This window comes from Anomalospiza imberbis, chromosome 1 (assembly GCF_031753505.1).
Source record: "Anomalospiza imberbis isolate Cuckoo-Finch-1a 21T00152 chromosome 1, ASM3175350v1, whole genome shotgun sequence".
Classification (NCBI taxonomy): Eukaryota; Metazoa; Chordata; class Aves; order Passeriformes; family Viduidae; genus Anomalospiza; species Anomalospiza imberbis.
The window spans coordinates 117,344,276-117,356,285 of NC_089681.1; the positions used below are offsets into that span (position 1 = coordinate 117,344,276).

At 39.7% G+C, this 12,010-nt stretch overlaps 1 protein-coding gene across 1 annotated transcript in view; it reads left to right on the top strand.

Annotated features, from left to right (window-relative positions):
• The window catches only part of SCRN1 (secernin 1), a 36,989-nt gene that overhangs the window by 5,544 nt on the left and 19,435 nt on the right, over positions 1 to 12,010 (top strand). Inside the window, exon 2 of the mRNA XM_068208007.1 lies at positions 5,459 to 5,618. Coding sequence (XP_068064108.1) covers positions 5,460 to 5,618 — 159 coding nt within the window. The 5' untranslated portion in view covers position 5,459. The remainder of the gene's footprint in view (positions 1 to 5,458; positions 5,619 to 12,010) is intronic.

Consider the following 12,010-nt stretch of genomic DNA (forward strand, 5'->3'; position numbering starts at 1 on the left):
AGACCCTTACTTTCACCCTTTTTTTTCTCACACCTATCCTTTTTATCACCCACTGCTTCCTAGTGTGTGCTGCACTTTTTTTATAAACTCATTGTTTTGTTTTTCAATTGACAGAGAAGACAGAGAAAAGAGCAAATTCAGTTGTACTAAGTTTTGGCATTACTTGAACACTAACTTGTTACAAGAGCTTCAAGATCTTAATAGTTCATAAAACTGAATGTTTCATTTTGGTATTTTTTTTTCTTAAAAAGACAGCAACTGAAAGCTGTTGTTGGTGAGCCAATTTTCACATAATTTGCAGCTTTGTAAAGCTATTAATAAAAGTTATGCTTAATGTCTTCAGGTTGTTTTGGCAAACAAGGAAAATAGATGTTGACTTTTAAAGTCAACATCTATTTGATGTGGGATGATAAAGTTATTTTTTTGAGAAGTAATTTTATTGTAGCAGTCGAATTCTTGAGCCTTATAAAAGATTATTGCAGTACCAAATTACAGCTTTCAGAGAAGTACACAGTGTTATTCTGGAAAAATAACAGAATAAAACCCCAAGGACTCTAGAATGAGTTACTATGAAAATCTTCCTTTCTTTGGACTCTGTCATGCTAAGCTGAGAGTGCTTTGTTGTGGATGCATAGCTATTTCAGTTTTCTTGGGCTGAGGGGAAGGAAGGCTCCAAAGCACACTGAATTATTTATGCCTGTCTCTATTTTCTTAAGAGTGTGGCTTGAGCCTCTGACACTCATGTTCATGAGGTGGAGGATGGGATACTGCAATCTCTATTTCATGTGTTAATCTCTCTTCCAGCATTATTTGTCTGTTTTTTCTTTTATAAGTGAAAAATGACATCTAAATGAAGTTTCCATTAGATTGTCACAACCTCTATGTACAGATTTCATAGCAATTTTATTCTGTGTTGAGCACTTTATATTTCTGATTGTGGATAGATATTTATTCTGCTGTGAAACAGAAAGTACCTCAGAGTAAAGTGTTTCAGGTTTTGATATTTTCAACCTGAAAGTTGGTGGTTTATGTTTATCAAGATTTATGGGTTAGTTTTCTTGAGGTGATGCTAGGCATTAACACACCCCTGTTCACCCTATTTCAGGAGCATAGCGATGTTCAGACATGTTTATAAAGTTCTGATAATTGTTGTACCTGTTGTGATATTTGGAGCCAGACATTTGTCCAGAGAAGAGCAATGAAGCTGTGAAGAGCGAGTCCTACGAGGGGCAGCTGAGGGAGCTGTGGGTGTTCAGCCTGGAGAAAAGGAGGCTCAGGGGAGACCATATTGTCCTCTACAACTGCCTGAAAGGAGGCTGTAGCTGGCTGGGCATCAGCCTATTCTCCAGGCAGCCAGTGACAGGGGAAGAGGACGTGGTCTGCACCAGGGGAGGCTCAGGTTGGAGATCAGGAGGAATTTCTTCACTGAAAGGCTTGTTAAGCATTGGAACAGGCTGGAGTCACCATCCCTGGAGGTGTTTGAGAAACCCCTGGATATGGCACTTAGTGCTGTGATTTAGTTGATGTGGTGGTGTTTGCTCAAAGGTTGGACTCGACGATCATGGAGGTATTTTCCAACTGTTTTGATTCTATGATTGCCCAATGGTTGTTACTCCTTTTTTTCTGCATTAAAATACTTAGGCATTCAGTACTGTCTGTTTTACTACTGACAGCAGTGGTGATATATTCATACAATTAATTTGGCTTGTCAGGTGTTAAATGGGACTTATCACAATGAGAAAAGATCTTAATAAAGGAACTTGTTAAGTAAGTAAGTCTTCTTTATAGTGTCAGACCACAGGAGACGGGGGAAAAAATATGACCAGGTGGAATATCGCATCCCTGCTGTAGCACGTTTTTGTCAAATAAAAAGATAGCAAGCAGAGTACATTAGGTTGTGGCTGCTGCTCAGAACTCTTTTTTCAACCTTTGTGCCTGCAGTGATTTGAGGGCGACCAAGCATGATGCCTGTTAACTCCCTGCAACTGCAGCAGTTATTCCATAGTGGCACAGCATAATGTACAGCTCTCTTTGTCTATTTCCAGGGCTTCCACGTGCAGAGTGATGTTGGATGTAGCCCACAATGGTCTGTACAGTCCCCCTCTGAACTTGCCCATCTATGAGTGTAATGATTTGCAATCGAGACATATGGTGTAGGTTTACCTCTGTCTACACCAGAATCTAGGTCTGAGGTATGGTCTGCTGAGAAAATCAGGCCACTCTGCTTAACATGCTCTGTGGTAAAGAACTGTGTGAATGGGCAGCAAACTGTTTGAGATATATTTGCAGTCATTCCCTGTGTTTTCTAAGGTTTTCAGGATTACCTTTCACTGGAGGAGCAAACTTTGTGAAAAAAAAGTGTAGGAATTATAACAGTAGGAGGTTTTATAAGTCAGGCCAATTTATCAGAGGTACTGTGAAGGAGTGCTCTTTTCCTCCTGTGGGTGAAAGGTGTTTGTTCAGTATTGAGCTGTGTAAGAGGGCAAAGTGGTGGCAAATATGTGAAAATGAGCATGAGAACCTGAAGCTGAATAAAGAAAAGAAGAACACAAAGCAGGCAAGTAGAAATCTGCTTAGGTAGGTGGCTGCTAACAGACTGTTTTAGCCATGTGATGGAGGAAGATAAAGTACAGTAGAGTTCTGAACAAGTAGAGGTTGTGGGTATATCTGAGAAATGGCCACCCTTGTCATATTCAAAATGAACCAAATGAGGTTCAGGGAAAAAGTGCTGCCTAGCAAACTGAGTAGATTTAAACTGCAGTAGACTGCTAGATGGCTTCCTTCTCTAAAATGTCATCTGGGATCCTAGTGCAAACTCCTCCATTGACAGTCATGTTTACAGGATAAGGTTAAAGCATTTGACATAGTGTTTGACTGTAACTTGCCTCTATGAAATACACGGTGTTGAAATGACCTCTAGTTACTGGGCAGCTTGCTCATACTTGTGAAATATACTGTGTGTTGAAGGGAACTCTAGTTACAGAGGAGCTTACTCATCCTTTCATGCTTAAGCAGCATTATCAAAATGGCAAGTTTGGTTTTGGTTCAGTAACTGTTGGTATATTTAAGGAAAAAAAAATCCCACAATACACTTACTCATACTTTCATACTTAAAAAGCATTACCAAAATGGCAATTTGTTTTAGGTTCAGTAACTGTTGGTATATTTAAGAGGGGAAAAAATAAAATCTAACACATACAGTTGAGACTATTTCTTTCAGTGAGGTTTCAGAATTCTAAGGGCATTAGATACCTACACGCTTTTAATTATTTTCCCTATCTACTCAGACTGTAGGTATGTAAATGTCTGCCTTGCATACCTTCATATTTGTTCAGTAACAGAATGCTGAAATATTTCATATATGTCTTTTTAAGCTTATCTGACTATAGGTTTAGGTATTAATTTAATAAAAATTAGTATTGAATATAAATTTAACCTTTTTTGCTAGGCTCTTGGATGCCTAATATTTTTCAGCTGTGTCATGTATTTCAAATAAATCTGCTTAGTTAGTGTTTGGAATAAAGGAAATACTTCTTTTGAATAGTGAGATCCTCACTAAATCTGCAAATTGTTCAGGATTTTGGCTCATTTGGCAATGTATCAGAATACAAATTTGGTGCTCTAAAAGATGAGTTACCTGAAGGCAGATGGGAACTCTTAGAGTGCTGGAAAGCAGTTTCATTGACATCACCAACACTGCAATACTCGGAGTAATTCATAACAAAGTACTGAATGGTTTCATTAGTGATGAAGGTTGGGCAACACTACAAACACTCTGGGTTCCAGTTAAACCACAGGTGCTCTGAGGACTTGCAGGTGATGAGTAGTGACTGAAGTGGGGCTTTTTATCTTGTCTGCATGCAAGACGCTCCTGTAGAACCAGTAATGTCCCACATTTAGAGGCACAACAGGCAGGTCTGCAGCCCAGCATCCTCTGACAGATGTGTTTTATCAGCTGAAGTAATTCCAGCTCAAAATAGCTTGTCCTTTCCCACTGGTCAAAACTCTGCTTATGAAAAGGGATTTGTTTGTTTCCTAATGCATTTTCAGCTCAAGTGGATAAATATAATTTTACCTAAATTGAGAGATTGTGTGAGTTCCCTGGACAACTCATTGCCTCACATTGTGTTGGTAGAGGGCACTTCTAACATGGAACTACTTGACCTTTTTTTGCAAGGTTGAGCATCTGTGTCACATGTTCATAGTCCACAGGAAAACAATTACCATTTTATGGATTACAGTCTTTATAGAAAAGGATTTCTTCCTCTCTTTTATTATCTGCTGTTCTGTGAGAAGTATGTATTCAAATGGCACTGCTTAAAAAAGAAAAAGCCAAATGTGAATGGTTTGAAGCATGTGCAAGCTAATGGTAAAAAAGCAGCTTTGCGTACTTCCCCATGCCCAGCATTGTCTTGCAGATGAATATGAGGGGGAAACTCATGTGCAGGTTGTTTCCAAGGAGTGCAAATATGTGTAAGTATTTTACTTCTTCAGCATATTGTGAAGAAGACTAAGAGAAACATGTTTGTTTATTTGGGGGCTGAGTTTCTATTGCTGTAATAAGAACTATGAAGAAACTTAGACATCTGCGTTGAGTGCTTTTTAAACAAGTGATAAACACCCCACATTTTTCTTTTGTAGCCATATGTGCCAGAAGTTTTCCTGAATGGTGGAAAAAAATGTCAGATATGGCAAAGTATGCAAGACCAGCTACAGTAGTGTAATAGTCCTGAAACAGTTTATATTTTTTCTTAATATATTGACATTGCAAACACTTAAAATTATCCTATAAACATTTCACATTAGCCTACATAAACAAATAAATAGCAGTCAATTAACTTCAGGCAAGAGCAGCAATGCAGACAAACCACAGAGAAAGTAAAGTGCAATTAGTGCTTCAGTCTCTCTCCCATCTGAGTAGATAAATTGACTGACAGTTTTTGATGTAATTGTGCTGTATCTTTGTTCTGTTTCCAGTTATACTGTTGTCCTCTTTTAGAAATCTCTCAAACATGTTTTATCTTTCCTTTTTAAAAAAAGTGCATGCGAGCAGAGGGAGTAAATTATTTAAAGTTATTCCGTGTTTCTGCACTTGTCTGAGTCAGCAGAATATATCTAGGTCATATGTTCCCGAGGAGCTCCAGTGCAGAGTATCTTCTTCCAGTGGGGACTAAGCAGACTCATCAAGGCACAGTTCTCTTGCCTTTTTTCCTATTTATGCCTTCACAAAGCTTGGGTGAAAAATGATGCAAATTATTGTATTTTTAAAATTTAATTCAGATAAGCTTCCTTTGAGCTGACCCATTCTTCCCTTATCATTGGACAATCAACTGACACAGAGAGCGCATTCCCTCTTATCTACAGTTAATACCAATAGAGTGAATGATTCTCTAATGTTTGCAGTTGTGAATAAAAAAACCCACTCATTTTATTTGTTTATGCTTTCTTTCATTTCTAGGATGGCTGCAGCTCCTCCAAGTTACTGTTTTGTAGCCTTCCCCCCGTGTTCTAAAGATGGGCTGGTGGTATTTGGAAAGAACTCTGCACGGCCCAGGGATGAAGTACAGGAGGTGGTCTACTTTGCTGCTGCAGAGCATGATCCAGGAAGCAAAGTTGAGGTAAGGGAGAATTGTTGCATTCAAACTGTAAGAAAGTCACTGTTATTGGAAGAAATGAATACTGTCTTGTTTTACCATCAGATTGTGAAGTCTTTGCTCACTTCACTCAAATCTCTTGAGTAGAAAAAGACAAGATTTTTTAAAAAGTCTGAAAATGAAACTCACAATGTAACTTTTTTAATCCATGACCTGTACTTTTTACGGCAGACAGGCAAAACTGTTCACATCTCAGATTCCCGCGCCATGTAGTCGATTGCTTTACTTTTAAGGGAAAAGTATCCTGACTAACTGGAACTAGAACTCCAATTTTTTTTTTTTCAGTTTGTCAAATGCTAAATGAATTATTCTCATTCATGATTGTTGTTTGGCAATAATGGGGCCTAGCTATGCTACACAGGTTGAAAAACAGGTAGCCAGAAATCTGGGACTTGAGGAACTTGTGCTCTAATAAGGGAATGTGAGAGGAGGAGAATGAGAGTGCACAAACTTTGTAAGCCAAACTTAACTCTTGTATATGCCATTGGCTCTGTCGGCATGTTCTGCAGCTGGGCACCTGTATCATGGTCAATTTTTAGTGCTGTGGCTTTTCTCTGAATCCAGGCTGGATGTGGAGTCCTGAAGCTGGACACTGGTGCCATGGATGCAGGTTGAAAGGGACCCTGCTGGAGGTTATTGTAATTGTAGTCTGTTACTGCAGCCTTGTTTTAATGACAGGAGAAATGAAAGGATAAGCAAATGTGGAAGAGTGAAGCAAAGGGACAAATGAACAAGAAGACAGGAAGAGGGGGAAGTGTAAAGTGAAGGTAGATTGAAGAGACTGAGGCACCAGAAAGACAGACAAGGATCTGTGCAGGCAGTCATTTTATCAGAGGAGACAGAGCCTGATGTGGCACTGCCAGGAGCTTTTAGAGTCCCAGGTTCTCGCTCCGTCTGGCAGCTGGGAAAGCAGAATCCGTGAGGTTCCCTGCATTCAGCTTCCTCCTACCCCTGGCTGTGCAGAAGGCCAAGGACAGGAGGTGTTCTGCACCAGGCTGATGTCTCTCATGCAAACACATTCTTTATGAATCTAGTTGCACTTACCCAGAAGATATCCAAAAGCCAGTGCCAATTTTAATGCTGTTCTTCAAATGGGATGACTTCCAGACTTCAGAGGTTTGGTGCTCTTCTTTCTAATAGTTAATGTTCTCTTAATTCTTTTTGCTGCCAACATCTACTACAACTTATGCATTATTAAATGGTTTAATTTTGGATATAAAGAAATCCCCTCCCCCAGGAGCACTATGTACAGTTAAGTGCTGTAGCACCTTGTAGACGTGTGCTGGCATATGTAACACAAGTGTGACAATAAGAAAAGAAGAAAGCTTCAGAGCAGTTTGTTTTAAAACACCTCTTCATATAACAGGAAATTAAAAAAAAAATTCTGTTATTGGGGAAGAAGAACTTTGGAAGGCTTCTCTGTTTTGTACCCTTAATGGAGAATAATTTGTAAGAACTTACTGTAAGAGTTCTTGATTCTTTTGGTCTCTTTGCCCCATATCTTACTCTTTGATGATATTGTTATAATTTGCTGAAGCATATAATTAAGCCATATGTAATCTATTATGATTCCTCTTTCACACCATGATTAACTGGTTTAGTGCCTTTTTTAGAATCCAGTCATGAACTCAACTCCTTTGCCAGACCTTTTAGAAGTGGGAAGCATAATTCCTTTTCATAGCACAACACAGTTTGTAGATTTAGTCTGCCAACAAGGATTTGCAAGCATTCTCCTTGAATGCTGAATTTTTTTTTAAATCAAGGTAAACTTTGTTGCAGTGTGGTGAAGATGCACTTTTAGATGACAGACTGGAGTAGGCCTTTTTTTTTCCTAAAGTAGGGGCTTAAGTTGTAATTAATGGATACTTTGGCTTGTGCTGGTCTATGCTACTACATAATTCTTCACTAGCTAACCTGAGGTTTTTCAAGTAGAGCTGTGTACAGCAACATACAGGCTCCAGATGTTTGCCAAAATTCTTCCTCTTTCCTCCTAGCACAGGATAAAAACATCATCATTTTCTCTGAGAGCAGTGCAAGTAATTGCTTATCACTGCCTCTTCATCACACTCAGCACTAAGTATTGTTAATGTGTTTTTTTTTTTTTACTCATGCATGTTTCAAGTAGAGTAAGCTGGTTAAAACGCAGATCTGATTTTAATTGTTTTGTTAGGTCTAAGGTAGCTGTCTGGTAGCTTTGCACAGTCCTTGTGTATTGGTAGTGAGTGGTACCTCAAAGACAAGAAAAGCTTTAAGGAAAGGCTTGAAACCAGCTGCTTCCCTTGTTAAGTACCAGGCATGCAACACTATCTGCCTCTTAAGCAAACTTGTCAGAGGTAATTAACTGATTGGGGAGTGGAGTGTCAAAGCTTCTATATGTAGCTATGACATACTCAGGGTTAATTCTTTGTTCTTTAAAATCTGTGAAAGCTGCCAAGACTTCAGTTATTGTTGGTGTAGGTTTTCTTTTTTACTTCAGCTTTCCTTCCCTTGCACTTTGTAAAACTAACTAAACAGCTCTGAGAAACTAAATGTATGATATTTACAAATGGAAAAATGCGGTTGATCAATTCTAAGTCAGTAATCCTTTGTGCATCTGACTAGATTTTTGTTCTCATCCATCCTAATGTCTGGGTTTCTTTTTCCCAAATGAACACCTTTTCTCTCCATTACGTATTGTATATTTGCCTTGGTTTCTTTACCATCCATGGACAATGACAGTGTACTTGGTTTTCATTATGTTCTATTTTTTGCACACAATGTGGTTCAGTGTGTGTCAAATTGTGATTACTTCTTTGTGGCTGCCACTCATGTTCTGAATTTCTGTTAAGAGGTGGTAATGACATGGGTTGTTCTACAGAACTCTGTCAGGGAGTTTGTATCCTATTTATTTCCTATTTCTGTTCTGTGCTGCTGCTGTTTGCAGCTGCGATAATGCACAGTGTAAGCAAAAGTGGCTCACAGTAATTCCGTGAGATTGTTGCCATAAAGGAATCGGGCTGGCTGTGCTGTACAGCTATCAGTTAGTTTCTGGCAGGGTCTCAGGGGAACTCAGTGAATACTGCAAAGTCATTTTCAGCCTGATCTTTGTGGCTCAATCTACCAGACAAGTAACGCTGCAGCTAGCTCATTGGCATAATTCCTTCCCTCCACGTCGGCAGGTTCCCAAGACCCTGAACAATGGGGCTTTTCATTAAAGGTCCCTTCTGTGTATGGGTGTGACAACTTTCTCAAAAGTTTGTCCTTCCCTTGCATTGCAATTTTGCAGAGGCAGATGCTGATCAGCTCTCTTCCTTGCTGTAGTGATCAGCCTACTGAATTTGTGTGAGCAGGTGTAGCATTGCTCCTCTAAGTATAAATAAGGTCCTTTTTTGAATTCCTCTATAAAAGGGTGTTCTTTTTTTTCCCCAGATGTGGATTTTAAGAATTTGTCACGTTAGTGAGAATTAAGATGCAAGCCTCTCTGTCTTATTTTTACAGTAGATTTTACTTACTAGATTTCTTTTATTCTCTAATAACCTGCTGTGGTTTTCCTTCTGCTGAGGAAGTCATGGCTGAATGACATTTTTGTGGATGAATTTCCCATGTGGATTTTTTTTTCCTTTAAGATCCACCTTCCTTTCCTCTAACTTGACCTTATATTCATGATTTCAAAATAGTCATGGTTTCTTGTTTCACTACAGAGCTGTAAAAGCTCTTTTACCTTAACAGCATGTACTTCTTATGGAGGAATGGAAAGGGGAAAGTAGAAAGGGTAGACTAGCAAAGAAGTCTATAAAACTGTGGAATATTCAAAATTTTTATAGTATGTTGATATTAAACACAGATCCGGGGTAAAAGCCAGCTCTCTGTGGGGTAGGAGGAATTTTTTTGTTCTCTAAAACATCATGACATAGTTATGCCTTAGTTAGTCTTTTGTTTTCTCTGTTGGTTTGTTTTGATTTTTTTTTAAATGGATATCATTCTACCTCCCCTTGCTGTGAGTTTTCAGAGAAGCAGTAAGATTTTTTTCTGTACATTGGTCTGAGGACTGCAGACATAAAAACTCACCTAAAGGAAACTGATGGGTCCCTGCTTGGTGTTGCTAGACAGTATAAAGCTTGGAGAGCACACTTTGACTGTATTGAAGTTGGCTTTGTATTACCTGGTGACCTTAATCCTGGTGTTTGTAACATAATCACCAGGCACCACACCAGTGCTGCAGTTCAGTTCTGGGGTGCTTCGGTTCTCCCTTTTGCCAGTTATTTGGGTTATCTGCATTGTGTCACGGGCAAGGTGTTCAGAATCTGGTAAGAGAAGTCAGCCAGCAGCAGGATCTTCTGAGAATTTGTTCTTTGGGAAGCCTCCAGATCAGACTGGCAGTGCTAACTCACAGTCACATTGCTGCAGGTGTGGATGTAAACCTGGGCACCCCAGTGACACTTCCATGGGAAAATGGTGCCTGGCAGGAAACCTCGATGAAACACAGCAGTGTTTGTGCCTATGATGGAGCATTCTGCTTACTCTGTGTAGACAAATGAGGTTTTAGCCTGAAGATTTGCAGTTCAGAGGTGGTTTAGGAAGCTGCATTCGTGCCTCTCTGCTGAGACACGGCGCTGGCTGGTCGGCAGCAGAGCTCCTGCACACGCAGACTGGTGGCTTTGCCCAGGCCACCTTGCTGGAGCTCACCCTGAGACTTCACCCAGAGGTAAAGGAGAGGTACCACGCAGGCAGACAGCAGCTAAGAAAAGAAACTGGTTGCTGCCTTCAGCTGTCTATTGCTTGGCTAATGTGAGCATTTTCTCTCTTCTGCTCCATTGCAGGCCACTGGCCTTTACACTCATGTGTTTGACTGTGCTTCGTGGCACAGTTCACAACCCGACAGCAGTTCAGAGGTAGAAGTCAAAGTCTCTCAGATGTTTCTGCCCTCTCAAAGTCTGTTTTCACTGCAGGAATGCTGCTTAATTGTTCTCTTCTGCTGCCAGAGCAAAACTGGTTAGCTTGAACTGTTCCTTTTTGTTCTTAATTTTTGTAATTCTCCTTTTTAATTGCTGCAGACAGGAAGAGGAGGGGAGAGTATTAAAATTGTGTGGGGCAAAAATCTGCCAACTCTTCCACCTTGACCCAAACCATTTAATTGTGTCAAAACATATGAGTGAGCAAGTATTTCAAATGCCTAGGATGTGCAAGAGTTCCAAGGATATCTCTGTGATGGGCTCTTTGTGGCTTCTTTGAAATCTGTTTCTTACTGTTTTAAAACATTAAATTAATAGGCTTCATCCACATTTCCATTTTACTTTTGCTTATCATCCAGGAGACTGCTAAATTTGTATCTTGGAAAACAAGAGGTGAATTCTTGACTGCTAAATCCACTCTGACATACAGTGTCTCTGGAGAGTGTTCTCAGCCGTGGGTGCCTTGCTGCACTCTTTATTGTATTTGATTTGTTTAAAGATATTTAAATTTCATTTTGTGGTGCACTTTTCCATACAGTGGCTCACATGCCTGAGGCTCCTTGGTAGCTTCATAGAGCAGGTTAGAGTCAGTCAGAGGGTGCAGATAGTTTTGCTTTTTGTCAGGGGAACCGTTTAGCTTTTTCTAGCTTCTGTAATTATTTTTTTTCCCTAGAATAAAATCTGTCATCCTTACACACTGCTAGAGATAAGATTCATATTTTTTAGTTATTGGTTGCAATGAATACAAACAGCTGGGAACAATATGCAAATACAAAGCATATGTAAAGTGCATTAGGGTCTTCATAAAAAGTGAAAAAACTTATTCTTAGTATGAAGAAGAAAGAGACACTTTACTGTGGCAGAAAATGGCTTTTTTCTCTATTTGTACATTTAGTAAATGCTTTTATATCTGGCTACAATGTGAGAATACAGGGAGTATCCTTAGTGTGTGTTTCTGATAGCTGAGAATTGAGAATTCATCCTGCTGAATTCATCCTGCTGAGGATTCATCTTGCTGCTGGAGAGACTTCTGCTCACTGTCCTGGTTTGACCATGTAAGCACTAGAACTGGGGCTGACTACTTGAGAGGTACCCAGGCTGCATTTATCCTGGTGTATGACTGTCCCCTTTACTGTGGCACAAGTTCTGCTGCTGTAGCAGATGTCATGGTCATGTTTAATGGGTGTGGTAAAATCATCCAGGTGTCTTCCACTCTATACTATAGTTCTACGTACTGTGTAAGCAAGCAGTGGTAATAGCATTGGTTAACCACCTCTTTTGTATTGTGCACTACTGCTTGCATGTTTCTCTTTCAAAGGAGAGGTTATTCCCACTTCTTTGAGCTCTGCTAAATTTGTTTCAATAAACAAGCAGCAGCAGAATTGTCTGTAAAGCTCATTGCTAGGCACATCTGCAATAGATAGT